This window comes from Triticum aestivum, chromosome 4B (assembly GCF_018294505.1).
Source record: "Triticum aestivum cultivar Chinese Spring chromosome 4B, IWGSC CS RefSeq v2.1, whole genome shotgun sequence".
NCBI classification, from domain to species: Eukaryota; Viridiplantae; Streptophyta; class Magnoliopsida; order Poales; family Poaceae; genus Triticum; species Triticum aestivum.
The window spans coordinates 66,846,834-66,861,728 of record NC_057804.1 but is presented as its reverse complement, the minus strand read 5'-3'; the positions used below and the strand labels follow the sequence as shown (position 1 = coordinate 66,861,728).

The 14,895-nt window shown below is 42.2% G+C and overlaps 1 protein-coding gene across 1 annotated transcript; it reads left to right on the top strand.

The window, feature by feature from the left end:
- Positions 1–9,853: 9,853 nt before the first annotated feature.
- LOC123091056 (iron-sulfur protein NUBPL) lies at positions 9,854–13,949 on the top strand. Its single transcript, XM_044512450.1, has 8 exons — positions 9,854–10,098; positions 10,237–10,360; positions 10,769–10,891; positions 12,132–12,229; positions 12,552–12,678; positions 12,761–12,846; positions 13,186–13,311; positions 13,613–13,949. The coding sequence occupies exons 1-8, from the start codon at positions 10,075–10,077 to the stop codon at positions 13,781–13,783; spliced, it is 879 nt and encodes a 292-aa protein (XP_044368385.1). The 5' UTR covers positions 9,854–10,074; the 3' UTR covers positions 13,784–13,949.
- The last annotated feature ends 946 nt before the right edge of the window (positions 13,950–14,895 follow it).

Genomic DNA, 14,895 nt, shown 5'->3' with positions numbered 1-14,895 from the left:
TCTACAATATTATACATGCATCGAGTGTCGGAAATGAACGATACTTGTCATGCATGCATGCCATGGTCATCGTAGGTTACGGCTTAAGTTTGGGATCATTTCGTGAGATCGTAAAGAAGAATAGATATAGGGTATCAAACCTATAGAGTTTTTGCTTCAAAGGTACTTCGATCGAGATATTGGACATAGAATGCCACTCTTTAAAAAGGAAAAAAAGGTTACGCATAAACCACTTTCAGACCTGCCCTCCGGTAGACCCGAATGGTCCTGCTTGTACATGATGCATGTGGAAGCATGCATGAGATGACCCCAACTTTTGGGAGCATGTGGGCTTGGCCAATGTGGTCCCCCAGGCAAGGTGTGCACGAATTCGGACACAAAACGCACGTTGCGTCACGTGGGGGCAGTGTTGTAGGGTTTTGTCGCCAGAAAACCCTAGAAATTGCATTGAGTGTCGCATATGAACGATACTTGTCACGCATGCAAGCCATGGTCATCGTAGGGTATGCATGAAGTTTGGGATCATTTGGTGGGACCGTCAACGAAAACCAATTTCAGACCTGACCTTCGGCAGACCCGAATGGTCCTGCTTGTACATGGTGCATGTGGAAGCATGCATGAGATGACCCCAACTTTTGGGAGCTTGTGGGCTTGGCCAATGTGGTCCCCCAGGCAAGGTGTGCACGAATTCGGACACAAAACGCACGTTGCGCCACGTGGGGGTAGTGTTGTAGGGTTTTGTAGTCGGAAAACCCTAGAAAATGCATCGAGTGTCACAAATGAACGATACTTGTCACGCACGCATGCATGCCATGGTCATCGTAGGGTATGCATGAAGTTTGGGACCATTTGGTGGGACCGTCAAGGAAAACCAATTTCAGACCTGATCTCCGGCAGACCCGAATGGTCCTGCTTGTACATAGTGCATGTGGGGGCATGCATGAGATGACCCCAACTTTTGGGAGCATGTGAGCATGGCCAAATTGCCTCCCCCGGGCAAGGTGTGCACGAGTTCAAACACAAAACACACGTTGCGTCACGTGGGGGCAGTGTTGTAGGGTTTTGTCGCCAGAAAAACCCTAGAAAAAGCATCGAGTTTTGGAAATGAACGATACTCGTCATGCATGCTTGCCATGGTCATCCTAGGGTGTGCATACAGTTTGGTCTGAATTGGTGAGACCGAGAAGATAAACCTGCTCCTGGTACATGGTGCATGTGGAGGTATGCATGCGACTGTCCCAACTACATTTGATTTAATAATATTTCAAGTATCAAACAGAAAATAAAATTTATAATTTGGAATGAAGAATTGAAATAATGAAGAAGTGCAATAGAACATAACATATTATCTTACATTTTGGAAATATTTCGAATATAAAGAAGAGAACAAATATTAGAATGAAGAAGTGAAGTAAAACAGAACATTTTATCTTACAAACTAAAAATATTTCAAAAATAATAAAGATGAGAAATATTAGAATTGACAATTAAAATAGAACACACCATTTTAGTTTATATTTCGTAAATATTATCAATATACAAAAGAGAACGAACAAATGAAATAAAACACAACAGAATTTGGCTTATTTTTTAAATTTTAGTAAACACTTTTACAAATAATATAGAAAAAAGAGATTTGATTTTAAATATTAGAAATATAAACAAGAAAAGAAACAAAGGAAATAGAAAACATATCAGCGCACGGGTAAGGCTGCCCTGGGCCAGCCCGCCCGAATTGGGCCCAAGGCGGAGCCGCACAGGGCACATCGCAACGCATAGCCGTTGGGTGGTGGGAGTTTAGTCCCACCTCGCCAAGCGAGAAAGTGCCGCACCGGTTTATATACCCGGCTGCGACTCCCCTCACAAGCTCCTATCAATTGCAGGCAGTACATTACCTAACTCTCGTACCCTCTGCCTCGTGGGGCCTACTAGTAGCAGAGATATTCTGCACCACGTGCCTGCATCCTGGCCCATGCACAGCAGGGTTCCTAGTCGTATGCAGGCCGTGGAGTATGAATTCTCCTGCTCTTGTAGGTGGGCACTTTTTTGGCATATTGCCATGTGTATTGATCTTCAAATCACACACTAAATTATACACATGCTCACTTGCATTCAATACACAATTTTTTTTTGTAATACATGACAAGTTAATGTTTTGACCTTCAAGTCATCTAATAAATTTTTTTGAAATTGTTTGAATTTTTTATTAATTTATAATGCCTTCTAGACTGATTGGTCAAAACATCGGTCTATACCTCAGGGGGGATTGTAAAAAATTCTTTTTCCAAAAACTGGCTTAAGTTAGACCAAATGGCCCCTCCGGAATGCGGTCATTTTTTCGACCACCTCCAAATGACCTCAACTTTGGCACACATGATCTATTGCACAAACAAAGGTGGGTTCCAAAGGTTTTATATTTTTTTGAATTTTTTATTAATTTGTAATGCCCTCTAGAATGATTGGTTAAAACATCGGTCTATACCTCAGGGGGGCATTTTAAAATTTTGTTTTTCCAAATTTTCTTTCATAGCCATGATTGGCACATGTGGGTCACCATGTTCAAGAAAGTTTGTGTGATTTGGAGGTGGTGGGAAAAATCACATTTTTTAAAAAACTGGCTTAAGTTGACCAAATGGCCCCTCCGGAATGCGGTCATTTTTTCGACCACCTCCAAATGACCTCAACTTTGGCACACATGATCTATTGCACAAACAAAGGTGGGTTCCAAAGGTTTTATATTTTTTTGAATTTTTTATTAATTTATAATGCCCTCTAGACTGACTGGTCAAAACATCAGTCTATACCTCAGGGGGGCATTGTAAAAAATTCTTTTTCCAAATTTTCTTTCATAGCCATGATTGGCACATGTGGGTCACCATGTTCAATAAAGTTTGTGTAATTTGGAGGTGGTGGGAAAAATCATATTTTTTCAAAAACTGGCTTAAGTTAGACCAAATGGCCCCTCCGGAATGCGGTCATTTTTTCGACCACCTCCAAATGACCTCAACTTTTGCACACATGATCTATTGCACAAACAAAGGTGGGTTCCAAAGGTTTTATATTTTTTTGAAGTTTTTTTATTAATTTATAATGCCCTCTATACTGACTGGTCAAAACATCGGTCTATACCTCAGGGGGGCATTGTAAAAAATTCTTTCTCCAAATTTTCTTTCATATCCATGACATGTGGGTCACCATGTTCAAGAAAGTTTGTGTGATTTGGAGTTGGTGGGAAAAATCACATTTTTTCAAAAACTGGCTTAAGTGACCAAATGGCTCCTCTGGAATGCGGTCATTTTTTCGACCACCTCCAAATGACCTCAACTTTGGCACACATGATCTATTGCACAAACAAAGGTTGGTTCCAAAGGTTATATATTTTTTTGAATTTTTTATTAATTTATAATGCCCTCTAGACTGACTGGTCAAAACATTGGTCTATACCTCAGGGGGGCATTGTAAAAAATTCTTTTTCCAAATTTTCTTTCATAGCCATGATTGGCACATGTGGGTCACCATGTTCAAGAAAGTTTGTGTGATTTGGAGGTGGTGGGAAAAATCACATTTTTTAAAAAACTGGCTTAAGTTGACCAAATGGCCCCTCCGGAATGCGGTCATTTTTTCGACCACCTCCAAATGACCTCAACTTTTGCACACATGATCTATTGCACAAACAAAGGTGGGTTCCAAAGGTTTTATATTTTTTTTGAATTTTTTATTAATTTATAATGCCCTCTAGACTGACTGGTCAAAACATCAGTCTATACCTCAGGGGGGCATTGTAAAAAATTCTTTTTCCAAATTTTCTTTCATAGCCATGATTGGCACATGTGGGTCACCATATTCAAGAAAGTTTGTGTGATTTGGAGGTGGTGGGAAAAATCACATTTTTTCAAGAACATTTGGGTCACAATTTTTGAATTTTATGAAATTAAGGAATATGTGCTCAGTTATTGGAATATTTGATCATATGGTGGAGTATTTGCTATTTTTGCTTACTCAAATGAAGGAAAGATGTCATATGTGTCGACGAACAATTTCCACTTACTGCACTAAAAAACATTAATTTACTTAACCCAAAGTTTTACATTTGGTCAATTTTGCTTATGGGCGGAGCATGTTGCACATGGCCACAGCCTGGGAATTTATTGCACCATTGCCACAGCATGTTCCACATGGCCGCAGCATGGGAAGTGTTTGCAGCATGCCTGATCAGTGAAGCAACACTGATGCGGCATGTCTGATCATTGCAGCAGCTAAATTGAAGCAAATCATACATCTAAGGAACCATAATGGCAAATTTAAGGGACACAAATATAGATAGAAATATATACTACTGCCATAGATAGCAGCATGCACACAGCACACTTGCTGATGCAGACCACTACCATATTAGATATGTTTCGACCGCACATCACAGTACTGCACTTAGATAAAGTTCATACTAAATTACCACCACAAGTTTCCACCATCAGAATACCACACAAAGTTCACCAAAAGGACTGAGCCTTCCTACATCATACGACAACGAGGGTCTAGGGCAACTACACGTCAGGGTTTCAGGACCTTGTGGAGGGCAGAATGCTGAGCCCTGATCTTGTAGTCATGACTGGTGATGGATGTAGCCCGACAATGCTCCATCAGATGCTCTAGCAACCCAGACCTAGGCTTGGGCCTGCTGCAGTAGGGGCACCGGTACTTGTCAGACCTCCAATTGTAGTACCTAGCAGCTCCTTGGGCCCTGATCTTCAGCACCTCCTTCTCTTCAAAGGACTCGACATTCCCCTCGACCACATCATCTCCAGATTGATACTGCACACATTAATGACTGACATTAATACATTATGCATTCAAATACTATAAACATCTAACACTAAGTCAATGCACAAATAACATTTCAGCTAGGCCTTACCTCGTACGGCTCATCCTCATCACTGTCATAAGGGTAGTAGCTAGATGAGTCCCACTTCCTCTTCTGGCCAACAAGATCCTCCTTCTGCTATATTGTCAACCAAGCAAGTCATTTACAAGGAATATAATTGCACTTCAAATAATGTCATGCCAAACAAGTTGATTTTGCATAATGATGGAAAGCTCCTAACTATATTTCATACACTATATATGAAGCTATATACATACTAAACAATTAGCTTATGAAAATACAAGTTCATTCATATGGACATAGAATTTCAGTTTTTGCTTTTGAACATGCATATGAAGGTATAAATGAATATCATTCCTCTCTTATTAACCCATGATATAGCAGTTTTTGACAGACAATGCAAATAGGACCTTTATATATAACTTCACAAACATGTCAGGTTTTTATTTCATTTGTAAATCTTAATAAATATTTAGTTCAGAGCAGTTCTCAATGATCACTCATAAGTCAGAATAAGTGAAATGGTGAAGCCTAACTCCTACATCTAATTAAAATACCTTAACTCCAGCATCTAATTAAAAAACACTAACTCCTAGATCCACTGGAACATTGAATCACAAAATTTACGTACATATATCATTGGATATAAATGAATCCACTACAAATAACACTAACTAATACATCTAATTAAAATATCATAACTCTTACTTCTACTACATCATTCAGTCACACCATTTAATTACATTTATCTCTGCCTATAAATGAATCCAATACAATAGAAACCTAACTAAACATCTAATTAAGAAACACTAACTAGTACATCTACTACATCATTCAATCACAGAATCTATATAACTGTCTATAAATGAATAATACAAATAACCCTAAACTAACCAACTAATTAAAAAACATAACTACTACATCTACTGGATTATTCAATCATACATCCTACATATAACTGGCTATAAATGAATCCAATACAAGAAAACCCTAAGTAAACATCTAATTAAAAAACCCTAACTACTACATCTACTAGATGATTCAATCACAGATTCTGTATATATCTGTCTATAATTGAATCCAATACAAATAAACCTTAAAAACCATAACTACTACATCTACTGGATGTGATTCAATCACAAATTCTACTAATCAGTGGCTCTAATTGAATCCAGTATAAAAAATTCCCAACTAAACATGTAATTAAAAAACCCTAACTACTACATCTACTGGATGTGATTTATTCACACATTCTACATATCAGAGGCTATAAATGAATCCAATACAAATAAACCCTAACTAAACATCTAATTAAGAAACCCTAACTAGTACATCTACTGGATGTGATTCAATCACAGATACAACATATCTGTGGCTCTAATTGAATCCAATACAAAAAATCCCCAACTTAACATCTCATTAAAAAACCCTAACTACTTGATCTACACAATGTTCAATCACAGAATCAACTAAACATCTAATTAAGAAACCCTAGCTAGTACATCTACTGGATGTGATTCAATCACAGATACAACATATCTGTGGCTCTAATTGAATCCAATACAAAAAATCCCCAACTTAACATCTCGTTAAAAAACCCTAACTACTTGGTCTACTGGATGATTCGATCATAGAATCAACTAAACATCTAATTAAGAAACCCTAACTAGTACATCTACTGCATGTGATTCAATCACAGATACAACATATCTGTGGCTCTAATTGAATCTAATACAAAAAATCCCCAACTTAACATCTCATTAAAAAACCCTAACTACTTGATCTACTGGATGATTCAATCATAGAATCGAAACTTAACCTTCACTATAAATCAATCAAACATCTATAAACCCTAACTATCAGAAGGGGATGCAGCAACTAGCAACTACAAAAAACACTAACACCCAAAACTACTGCTTAACGGGGGTAACAGCAACGGAGGGGACTGCTGGCAAGGATTACCTGCAGGTCCACGTGCTCGCCGCCGGCCTCCGCAGGTCCATCAGATGGGCCGCTCGACGCCGTCACGCCAAGCACCGGCACGACTGAGTCCGCCATGGCGGAGTCCGCCACGGCCACCTTCTTCTCCTCCAGATCCGCCGCCGCAGCGACCGATCCAGCATGTGGGGATGCAGCAGCTCCTGCACCCGCGCCGCCGACGAGGGTCTGCACGGCATCTGCCACGGTCTCCGTGCCCGTCTTCTGCAGATCTCCGCCCGCGACGGCGGCTTCGCGACGGCCTTGCTCCATCCGAGCCAGAAGCAAGCAGGAGAAGAGAGGGAGGCGGCGGTGGTGAGCGAGCAGGTGGGGTGGCCGGTGAGGGAGACGATGAGGCAGAGCAGAGAGGAGGGAGAGGGAGGCGATTTGGGGAAATGGGGTGGGCGATGCGGCCGATGCCCGTTCCCCTCCTCTTATACTAGGGGGCTTTTTCTGGAAACTACCCACGAACACGTGCACGTGCACGACCGCGGGGAAACGCAACCGCCAGCGTATAATACACGTACACGCCCGGCGTACAATAGTACACGGGCCGGCGCGGGCTCATACAGGGCTCTACGACTGGTCTACGCGCGCTATACACCCACCTGAAATGACCATCGTGCCCCTCATTACGAACCGCCATCGACGCATCTGGACCGTCCTTGTGTTTTTCTCACTCGCGTTCAGCCCAGGGGGGAGCACCGGAGCAGAAACGCAGCTGCATACATCCTGGTATAAAGCAGAGACCAACGCCTATGATTGAAAATCCGGTCGTTTCTGGCATGCCAAAGGGTGACCATAGCAACAGCAATCAGAACATGGAGTTTACGTGAAGCTGGCAAGCGCAAGTGAGCCTGATATACGAATGCCAAAAAATCCACAGAGCTAAGAGCATCCTCAAGAAGGCCAAATCTCTCCCACAAGGCAGAAGCAGAAGCACATCTTAAGGCTATATGGCTGAAAGACTCGATAGCTGGGCATATGTCACTGAAAGCATGCGGGGCAATAGAAGTCCACTGTTTTTTAGCCATGTTATCCTGTGTATTCAGACGGCCCCAGTAGGCCAACCATATAAAAATTCGGTGCTTCAAGGGGATGATTGGATCCCAAACCCATTGTTGAAAGCAGCAGGAGACACCTCTGAAAGTCAGCAAGCGATAGAAGAAAGCAGTGGACATTTGCTTGGCATATATATACGATATGCGGTGATCCTGGTCCGAGGAGGAGGGCTGGATATTGAGCAGGATACACATAAGATCAGCCAACTCTCTAGCAGCCGTTTGGGAAAGATTTGGGTGTAACTGGATGACCCACCCGTGATCAGAGAGCTGAGAAGCAACACTGCATCACGCCTTGGGTAATTAAAGTGGCTGAGATCAGAGAGCTGAGAATCTTGATACTTCGCTCGCTTGGGTAATTAAAGTGGCTCCCATGTGCTAAATATAAGGTAGGAGTCTGTGCTTGTATGACAACGACCACTTGGTTAGTCCATGCATCGATGCATGCACACGTGAGGCGCGAGTAGAATTGTTAATCATTTTAGCATCTTGAACTTAGAATCTCTAATAATAATAATCAAGGAATGTTTCTGTGCTTGTCCATCGGCCGACCAAATTAGCTCCGATACACTGCTCCAACGTCGATTCCTAAATCTATCACATCCGTCCGGACCGCACTGTCCGGCAGGGAAAGTCATCCAACGCGGTCCTGTATCGATACACGGCGCAGTCCTGACGTATTTTCTCTCACAAACCGAGGGGGTACGGGAGTCCGGACCATCCCACGCCCGCTTCTGACTGTCCTGGCCCACCCAAAACCCCTCCCCCTCCCGCACGCTTCCCGCCCAGCGCCAGCTGTCTGCACTGCCGTTGTAGAGCGCGCCGCTCCACACTGAAGGCGGCTCAGGGCGGACGCGACCTCTCACTGCATTCGTCATTGAAGCCGCGCGTCGGTCGAGGGCGCCGCTCGCTGCACGCCCAGCTGAACACGTCCTCTTCTCTCTCTCTCTCTCTCTCTCTCTCTCTCTCTCTCTCTCTCTCTCTCTCTCTCTCTCTCTCTCTCTCTCTCTCTTGTATAGTTTTCCACCATCCACCGACTCATCGATCTCCGCCCAATTTAACACGCCTTCTTCACATGCATAGTCTCCCTCTTCCCTCTCTCCTCCAAACAAGAAACCACACTACATATCCGGCCACATGCATGGTCCCCTTCTACTCCACCTCCTCCCAATCAGATTAATTTATGATAACATTAGATGGCTCTCTCCCGGACCATGTCTGGACATAAAAACGGACATTTGTAGTGTCTATTTACGGGTTAGCATTGGAGATGCCCTTACCGCACGCGGTACAGTGCTACTGCTTACGCGAAAATGAATAAGAAAAGTTTTGCACCGAGGATGTTGACTGTTTCTTTTGCTAATTTTCCATGTCTATGCACACGCTCTTTACGAAAGCAATCAAATTCTTTCTTCAATGAGAAAGGGTGAGTGTTTAGGAAACACAGACTTAGAATTGCAACAAATTTGTGCTAGTTTTTAGTGAGATCACTAGTTAGAGGGTACCCCTCGCAACGTTCACTCTCACTCCCCTTCGTGATGACAAATGGCCCACTGGTTGTACGACACTTGTCGCAACTTGGGAGTTTTGTGCTTTTTTCATTCATTCATTTTTTCATGCGCCCAAATCACAAATCGTTTTCTTTGTTGTGTTTCTCGTGTCGAGATCTTCGAAATTAGATCCCATATTAATAGGTTTGGACGAACTATTTTTCCTAAAAGGTCTTGTAAACCCCGGAAATAAAAAAACGAAGGCAAAGGAAATCCAAACTAAAAAAACAAAAACCAGAAAAAAAATCGGAACAAAAACCCCGCAAAAGAAAACGAGAAACCGAAAGCACAACTGTGAAATTATGTTCCCGTGGCCTGGCCCACGAGGCACGGCCCATATGGCCCAAGTCGCGGGTCCCTCACCGTCAGCCCTCCAAGTCCAGCCAACGAAACATCCCTCCCGTCACAGACGCCGCCGCCTCCTGGAAGGTCGCCGCCGTCGACTTCCACCGGATCCCCTTCTGGTGCCGCCGCTCCTGCAGGACTCCTCGCCCCACCGCAACCTAGCGAATCCGCGACCTCTCCCGCCCACCACACCGTCCCAGTAACAGAGAAGGGAAAAGAAGAACACACGTTCTCTTTCCGGCAGGGCTGTTCCTTCCCGATGCTCCGGATCGCCTCTCGCTCGGTGAGACCACAGCTCCTCTCCTATAGCTGACAAATGGTTCAATTTTCCCACGAGTTACCGCTGCACATTTGCGTCCATTTCATGCTCATTCCACCGAATTGCTTTCTCGAAATGTGCTCATAGTCCTGCTCTTTATAGGGTTTGCTTGGTAGCAGCAGATGCTACAGCGCCGCCGCGAAGGGCGGCCTCTCAATCAGTGGCGTCAGTGACATCATTGCCGTCGCCTCGGGGAAAGGCGGCGTCGGCAAGTCCACCACTGCAGGTTCTATTCTGGTATTTTCTTTTTAAAATTATTAGTGCAGAGACTTGTAAGGTACTGTATATTGGAATATGCATTAGGATTATAGAGTTCATATACTTCCTAAAAGGAGAAAAGAAAGCTGTAAATTCGCATGGAAGTAGAATTGATGCGAGACTAAGATATGCCCATTAACTATCATGAAGTAGAATTGATTCTGGTTAAGGCATTCAACTAATTTTCTGTTCTGGAGAGGGATTGGGGCAGCTAGATGCCAATGATGCAGGTGCATAATCTCTCTTTCCTTTTCATGCAAACTGTCATGAACCAAACTTATACTGAATCGAGACGAACAACTTATGATTCTTGTGCAGAAATGGAGAGGCGTATTCGATAAAATGCTCCTTATATCTGGTACTTGTTTTGTTACAGTTAACATCGCTGTAGCACTTGCGAAGGAGTTTAAGCTTAAGGTTGGTTTGCTAGATGCTGACATATATGGACCATCCATTCCCACAATGATGCATCTGCATGAAAAGCCTGAAGTAAGTGAAGGTACTATCAGCTGTACCTCTCTCAACATATGCGGATTTGCCATACAACAATGTTATATTTTTGGCCTGAAAAGTTAAATCTACAATAACTAGCTACCATTTTTGTTATTGTCAGTTATGAGGTTTTCCTGTGGTTCTGGTAATGCTACATATTCTAAGATCCTAACAGATACTCCCTCCGTCCAGAAATACTTGTCATCAAAATGGATAAAAGGGGATGTATCTAGACGTATTTTAGTTCTAGATACATCTCTTTTTATCCATTTTGATGACAAGTATTTTCGGACGGAGGGAGTAGATATTATTGTTTCCCCACATTTTTTATGCATATATATATTTTTTGATTTATATTTGAATAATGTTGGTTTCAACACAAAATTTATGGTAGTAAAACATTTTATGTAGAAAGACCTGAAGAGAACTCCCTATTACAAACATTGTGATTAATTCATTATGGATTGATATCTCTGTTCTAAGTTCTGAATGAAGCAGTAAACTCAGATGGTCTAGTCTGTTAAAATATTGAGAATTACTTGGAACAATGTAATTATTTGTTTGAAATCAGTTCCCATTATCATCAGGCAAATAACACCCAGGCATGCCAATATTTTCCTTACTGAACGGTGCTTCAGTTTGTATGTGGATCACGCTTGCTACTTTCATTTAAGTATGTGAGCATATTGGTCATATCAGTATTTTCAGGCTAGTTCAAGGCTTCAAGCTTATGGTGACACACCCTTTTAATCAAATGCATCTGACAAACTATAACTTCAAAGTCTCAGGCAGTCACAATTTGCGGAAAAGCATATTGTGTTTATCACAATTTTAACATTGCACTACATGAGTTGAGTTGAATAGAGCTATTCGGGCATATAATTCTGTACGAGTCTACAAGTATCACCTCTGTTCCAAATTATATGACGTTTTGGATATTTCAATATGGACTACGTACGGACTGAAATAAGTGAACAAACATACTAAAGCACATCTGTATACATCTGATTCAGAAAAAAGTTAGAACATCTTATAATTCAGAACAGAGGGAGTACTAATTAACATGTGAACTGTGATGCTCGGTGGCTTAGCCTCTTATTATCCCCACCCTGTCACTAATAATTTTGTGGATACTGATTTACCTATACTGCCAGAATTCTGAACTTCATTGCTGATTATTTACCTGCTCGTTTGCTTATGTTTGCCACATCTCTTTTGGTTGACTGTAACTTCCTCTCTGTCTGTAGACATGAAGATGATTCCAGTTGAGAACCATGGAGTGCGATGTATGTCCATCGGGTTTCTTGTAGACAAAGATGCACCAATCGTTTGGAGAGGTCCTATGGTTTGTTTTTGCTCGTGTTTCCATTAATTTCTTGTTGCAGATGTCTGAAAAACATTCCTGCCCTGTTGCCTTCCTTAATAAATACAAAAATAAATGAATCACTAGAAACATGCATATTACTGCACAAGTACGACGTGGGAACAGGAAGCATGTCAGAATTGTTTGTGCCTAGTTTGAAGTTATTTGTCATTACCACTATTAAGTTTTACATTGCACTTTATTTAGAATTCATAGTAGTAGCATGGGATGAATTGGTATGTGCTATCTTAGAAATGCATTGACCACATGGAATCCCCTAACACCAAACAATTATTGGTATCAGGTAATGAGTGCTCTTGAGAAGATGACAAGGGGAGTAGCCTGGGGTAATCTGGATGTTCTTGTTGTTGATATGCCCCCCGGCACTGGTGATGCTCAACTATCAATGTCCCAAAGGCTTCGGTTATCTGGTATTTACAAGTCTGTTCTGTGAAGATTCAACACCAATGTGTACATTTTTTTAAGCATTTGTTTACATGTTTGTTTCTGCAGGTGCTTTAATTGTTTCTACTCCTCAAGACATTGCTCTAATTGATGCTAGAAGAGGAGCAAACATGTTTCGTAAAGTCCAAGTTCCTGTATGTTCAATTTAACTTCTGTGCTTGTGATTTCTGTACTTATTTCTTCGTTTCTAGCTGTTTGCGCGTATTATATATTAAATACTAATTCAGATAGAACTATAATTCCTGTCACACCGCTCATTTTGCTGTTTATATGTTAATGCTATTGCCAACCAGCATCAGTTATTATTGTTAGTTTATTACTGTCACAATCTATTCATTTAAATCCAATCACAGTAGGCATATTCATTTCACAAGTGAAAAATAATTAGCTTAAATTTCTAGCCTGTGCCATTGTCCAATATTTCACTAAATCTTCCACCCTTCCCAGCATTACTCAGCTGTATATTTTGGCAGATTATAGGCTTAGTAGAGAACATGAGTTGCTTCAAGTGCCCAAAGTGTGGTGAGAAGTCTTACATTTTTGGGGAAGGTGGAGCTCAGAGAACTGCGGAAGACATGGATATGAAGTTTCTGGGCGAGGTGAGTGAAGTTTGTCAGATTTTCATAGTTTATTACAATTGGTATGTACTTATAGCAACCATCTTGCATCTATCTGTTTATGCTGATAATGTGGCTTAATTTTTATAATGTAACAGTCTAGTCGGGTACTTTCAGTTTTATTGTTGATTTATCTTAAGGCAGATTACTCTTTTTCTTTGATCCTTTTTTGGTCCACCCAAATCTTATGTTTTCTGCTTGGCCATTCCAGTAGTGTTGTCTATGGGCCTTTGTGGGGAAAGTCATTTCTAACTTCATTTTACCCTTTTTTTTACCTCAACAGATACCTCTTGAAATTGACATCCGAACTGGTTCGGACGAAGGCAAGCCAATTGTGATATCGTCACCGAACTCTGCATCGGCGCAAGCCTACCTGCGTGTTGCTGAAAAGGTGACTCAGAGGCTCAAGGAGTTAGCCGAGGAGCGACTGATGGGCCCAGATATTTCGCTTTGAGAATGTGTCGGCCTACATGTATCATCCTTCTCCGTTTTATCTCTGTCCAACTATTTTGAGTTGAAAAAAATCCTTCCGGTAACCCGTGTTCTTACGCAAACAGATGGGCTCACTGGTTCGGCTAGGAATTCTGAAATAAACCTTTGGTACCATGTGTCTTTTGATATGTGTGTGTGCGCGTGTGCCCCTGGTTTCTGTATCATTGTATTTCTTGGATGAATTGTAGGCTGTTTTGCTAACATATTGATGAACAAATGATGTCAGCAACCTAGAGAAAGTATTATGGCAGATATGAAGTCTTATATTATGGACAGAGGGATTAGTAAAGGGAGGAACATACAAGCATGACAACAAGGTTGCTGACATCACATAAGAAATGACCATGCGTTGAAGCTAGGTTGCTGACATAATGAAGGCTTGTATACAAACAAGTAGAGCTAGGCCTTGCGGTGCATTGCCAATGGGAGCCCAACAGCATGACAACAAGAAATGACCATGGGTTGCAAGGGCACCGGAGCTCGGAGCCGCGGAAGAAGCAATTCAGATGCAAATCTTTTGACTTTGTTTCTAAAAAAATAAAAATAAACCTGCTGAAGGCCCCACAGAAGATGAAAGGCGATGTTTAACGCGACCTAGCCAGCGGCCGCCTCCCAAAAAGCTAGAGTTCTCTGCCGCCTGCCAGCGCCGGTCCGTCCTGTCTTTGGTGGCCTTAGGGCCATGGAGACGGAGTGGATCTCGGACCTGGCCGGTGGGAGGGCTCCGTTTTTAGATTTTTTTCGAGCTTTGTTAGGGTTTGTATCTTGGTCAGGAAGTCGAGACTGCGGCTCCTTGTTTCGGTGATGCATCTAGCATCATCGGTGGGCGTGTGGAGGTGTGTCTCCGGCGGATCTGTCTTTGGTGGATTAATTTGCTCGGATCTGTTCGTCGTTCGTCTTTGTTCGTGTGTCTTGAGGTTAGATCATTTTGATCTACACTCTTCATCCGCGGAAGTGTTGTTTTGGTGCGTTGGTCCTATGGGCCTTAGCACGAACAAGGTTTGCTCGACTCTGGCGAGGGAGGGGCAATAATAAGCGGCGCGTCTTCCCGCTTCAGTGCTTGTAGTCGTCGGTAGG

Coding starts and splice junctions, on each gene's coding strand:
- LOC123091056 (XM_044512450.1), top strand. CDS start 10,075: ATGCTCCGGATCGCCTCTCGCTCG. Junction 10,361..10,768: donor CGGCAAGTCCACCACTGCAG/GTTCTATTCTGG, acceptor GTTTTGTTACAG/TTAACATCGCTGTAGCACTT. Junction 13,312..13,612: donor ATATGAAGTTTCTGGGCGAG/GTGAGTGAAGTT, acceptor TTACCTCAACAG/ATACCTCTTGAAATTGACAT.